The 2,695-nt window shown below is 35.6% G+C and overlaps 1 protein-coding gene across 1 annotated transcript; it reads left to right on the top strand.

Annotated features, from left to right (window-relative positions):
- Positions 1 to 250: 250 nt before the first annotated feature.
- On the top strand, positions 251 to 2,457 carry LOC107958324 (LOB domain-containing protein 4). The gene is made up of 2 exons (XM_016894062.2): positions 251 to 682; positions 1,810 to 2,457. The coding sequence occupies exons 1-2, from the start codon at positions 506 to 508 to the stop codon at positions 2,146 to 2,148; spliced, it is 516 nt and encodes a 171-aa protein (XP_016749551.2). The 5' UTR covers positions 251 to 505; the 3' UTR covers positions 2,149 to 2,457.
- Positions 2,458 to 2,695: the final 238 nt, after the last annotated feature.

The raw sequence follows: 2,695 nt of genomic DNA, 5'->3' as shown, positions 1-2,695 counted from the left end.
ATTATACAGAAAGGAATTTTTTATATAAAATAAATAAATAAAAAATTTTAATTTATATCAAATATAACATGGATGTTCAATATTAATAGAATGTTAATACGATGATTAATTGGTTAAAATATTAATTCTACAGTATACAAAAGGTGTAAGTGAATCACTTTTCTTTTTATGAAATATATATTTTTAAAATAAAAATGGGGTCCATTTGAAATCCAATGCCCATTTGCTTATTTAATACCACCCCCTACTTCTCCCTCTAGTAAAACGCCTCCTTTCCCTACTCCTTTTGCACTCTCAATCTTGATCTCTTTCGCTAATTTTCTTCTTCACCTATCCTTCTAATCGTTATCATCATCTCCGAGGGAAAGCATGCAGATTTAAGAAGGGAGAGCTTTTTTTTTATTTTGAAAGTGCAAGTACTAACATTGACTGAGAGAGGGCAGTCATACATACATACATTCATACATATATATAGAGAGAGAGAGAGAGGGCGCGGGAAGCAAGCATGAAGGAGAGCGGGCGGAAGCAAGGTGCAGCTCCACCATGCGCAGCATGCAAGCTTCTAAGGAGGAGGTGTGCCCAAGACTGCGTATTTGCTCCTTATTTCCCTGCAGACGAGCCCCAGAAGTTCGCTAATGTGCACAAGGTGTTTGGTGCTAGCAATGTCAACAAGATGCTCCAGGTTTCAATACCCACCATTTTACATATATAATAATATATTGCTTAGCTAAAATGACCTTTGGGGATCCTTATTCAATATTTCTTAGCTTTAACTTGATAACAATAATTCTCTGTTTAATGCTCTCTCATTCTACATTCCCACTTCCCAGAGTATGTCCAAACTCATCATTTTCAACTCCTGCTGCTTCCTATAAAAAAGGGGGGGGGGTTGATGATTTTGTCTTTCTCATCATCTTAATTAAGAAGCATGTTTTGTTTAACATTAAAACAAAATTAATAAACAGTTCCTGGCCCCATATAGATTATAGTGTCCCCTTAGGGTAATAACGACAACTTTTTTGTTCCATTCTTATCATTTTGAACTTCTCCAGATTTATTATAGGACTCGAAATTTATATATATATTTTTTGAATCCGAGTAAATATCCTAAAATAAAATTTTAATTTCTTTTTATATAAGAAGATCATATGGTAATATCGAATTTAAATATATGAAAATTAAAAACTCTAACCATTATTGTTTTTTTTTTTTGAGAAATAAGTTAAAAAAATTCATTTATTAAAAAATATATGAATAGAACTTTTTGTTTGCTTATTTTTTTTTCTTCTTCTTTCTGCTTAAATTTCTAAGGGCTGTTCGCAGATCACGTGAAGATGTTGGCTAGGTGCCGAGCGGGAAATTACATAAACTATCTTTTTGACCAACTTCTTTTTTTTCCCTTTATATTTTGCTTGGAAATAGGTAGATTCTAGACCCCAAAGTAAGGAAAATTGTCTTTTCACCGAAGAAGTCCCTTCAAATAAAAAAAAAGACTAACTAATAAAGAATTGAGCCACCAAATTTAAGCATTGTATATATATTAAATATATATCATATCATTTTAACCTTATTTACAAAATAAATATATATAAATGAACTTGCTTTAAACTTTAAAACAATGCTTTACACTTTTGACTAACTCAATTGATAATACGAAATGATGCAAGGGGAGGTTGTTAAAATGATGTCACTATGAGCTCATATTACCGCGGCTTTTTGGCCCATGGGCCTTTACTTCGGCACGCACCTTAACACAGACCTTACTTTTAGGCCCTGCAAGCTGACCGAATTAAGCTATCGAACTTGCAGGAGTTACCGGTTCACCAGCGAGGCGACGCCGTTAGCAGCATGGTGTACGAGGCCAATGCCAGGGTACGTGATCCAGTTTACGGGTGCGTCGGAGCCATATCATCACTTCAGCAGCAGATTGATGCCCTCCAAACCCAATTGGCCATGGCACAGGCAGAGGTGGTGCACCTACGAGTGAGGCAGACCGCATCGTTTTCACATCATGGATTCGGCCCTGGAAGCCCGAGTAATAGCGGGTCACCCTCATCCAAGCTGATGGGTTCACAAGCTAAACCCATTTTTGACATGGATATGGTAGTTGACCAGGCTAGCTTCGGAGAGTCCATGTGGTCATGCTAGCATATTATTATATATATACAATAGGCTGCATTTTTGTCACCCTATGCTTGATTTCCCTCTTAAATATAATCCCTAAATCATTTTTATATACAGCAATATGAGTAGACAAAAAAAAGAGAGGTGGTGGCGGTAGCGGTGGCGCTGTGGCGGCTAGAGTGGTTGTCAAGGTCATTTAGCATATTTTGGTTTGAAAAGGGTCTTTATCATTAACTATATATGATGTACATGTATAATTTTAACTTTTTATACATGAGCTTGGTTTTAGCCTATTTTGGTTGATGCAATCAATTTCAAAGGTGACGTTTATTATGTTTGAAAATCGAGCACCCTTAGCTACTTCTTCTTCTTCTTCTTATTCTATCTTTTAAGTTATATAATGACTTGAATTAGTGCATAAATTTCTCCATTGCTATCTAATTGATGTTGATGACTGCTTATATAGTCAGCCCTGGGTTAATACTTTTGTGGTGTTGGTTTACCTACCATATAACACCATTATATGAAAATCTTTTAATCTATTATTTTTCCGGGGAAGCTTTACGTTGGC

Source organism: Gossypium hirsutum, chromosome A05 (genome assembly GCF_007990345.1).
Source record: "Gossypium hirsutum isolate 1008001.06 chromosome A05, Gossypium_hirsutum_v2.1, whole genome shotgun sequence".
Lineage (NCBI taxonomy): Eukaryota > Viridiplantae > Streptophyta > Magnoliopsida > Malvales > Malvaceae > Gossypium > Gossypium hirsutum.
This window is presented reverse-complemented; position numbering and strand designations above follow the sequence as displayed.

Coding starts and splice junctions, on each gene's coding strand:
- LOC107958324 (XM_016894062.2), top strand. CDS start 506: ATGAAGGAGAGCGGGCGGAAGCAAGGTGCAGCTCCACCATGCGCAGCA. Junction 683..1,809: donor ATGTCAACAAGATGCTCCAG/GTTTCAATACCC, acceptor TCGAACTTGCAG/GAGTTACCGGTTCACCAGCG.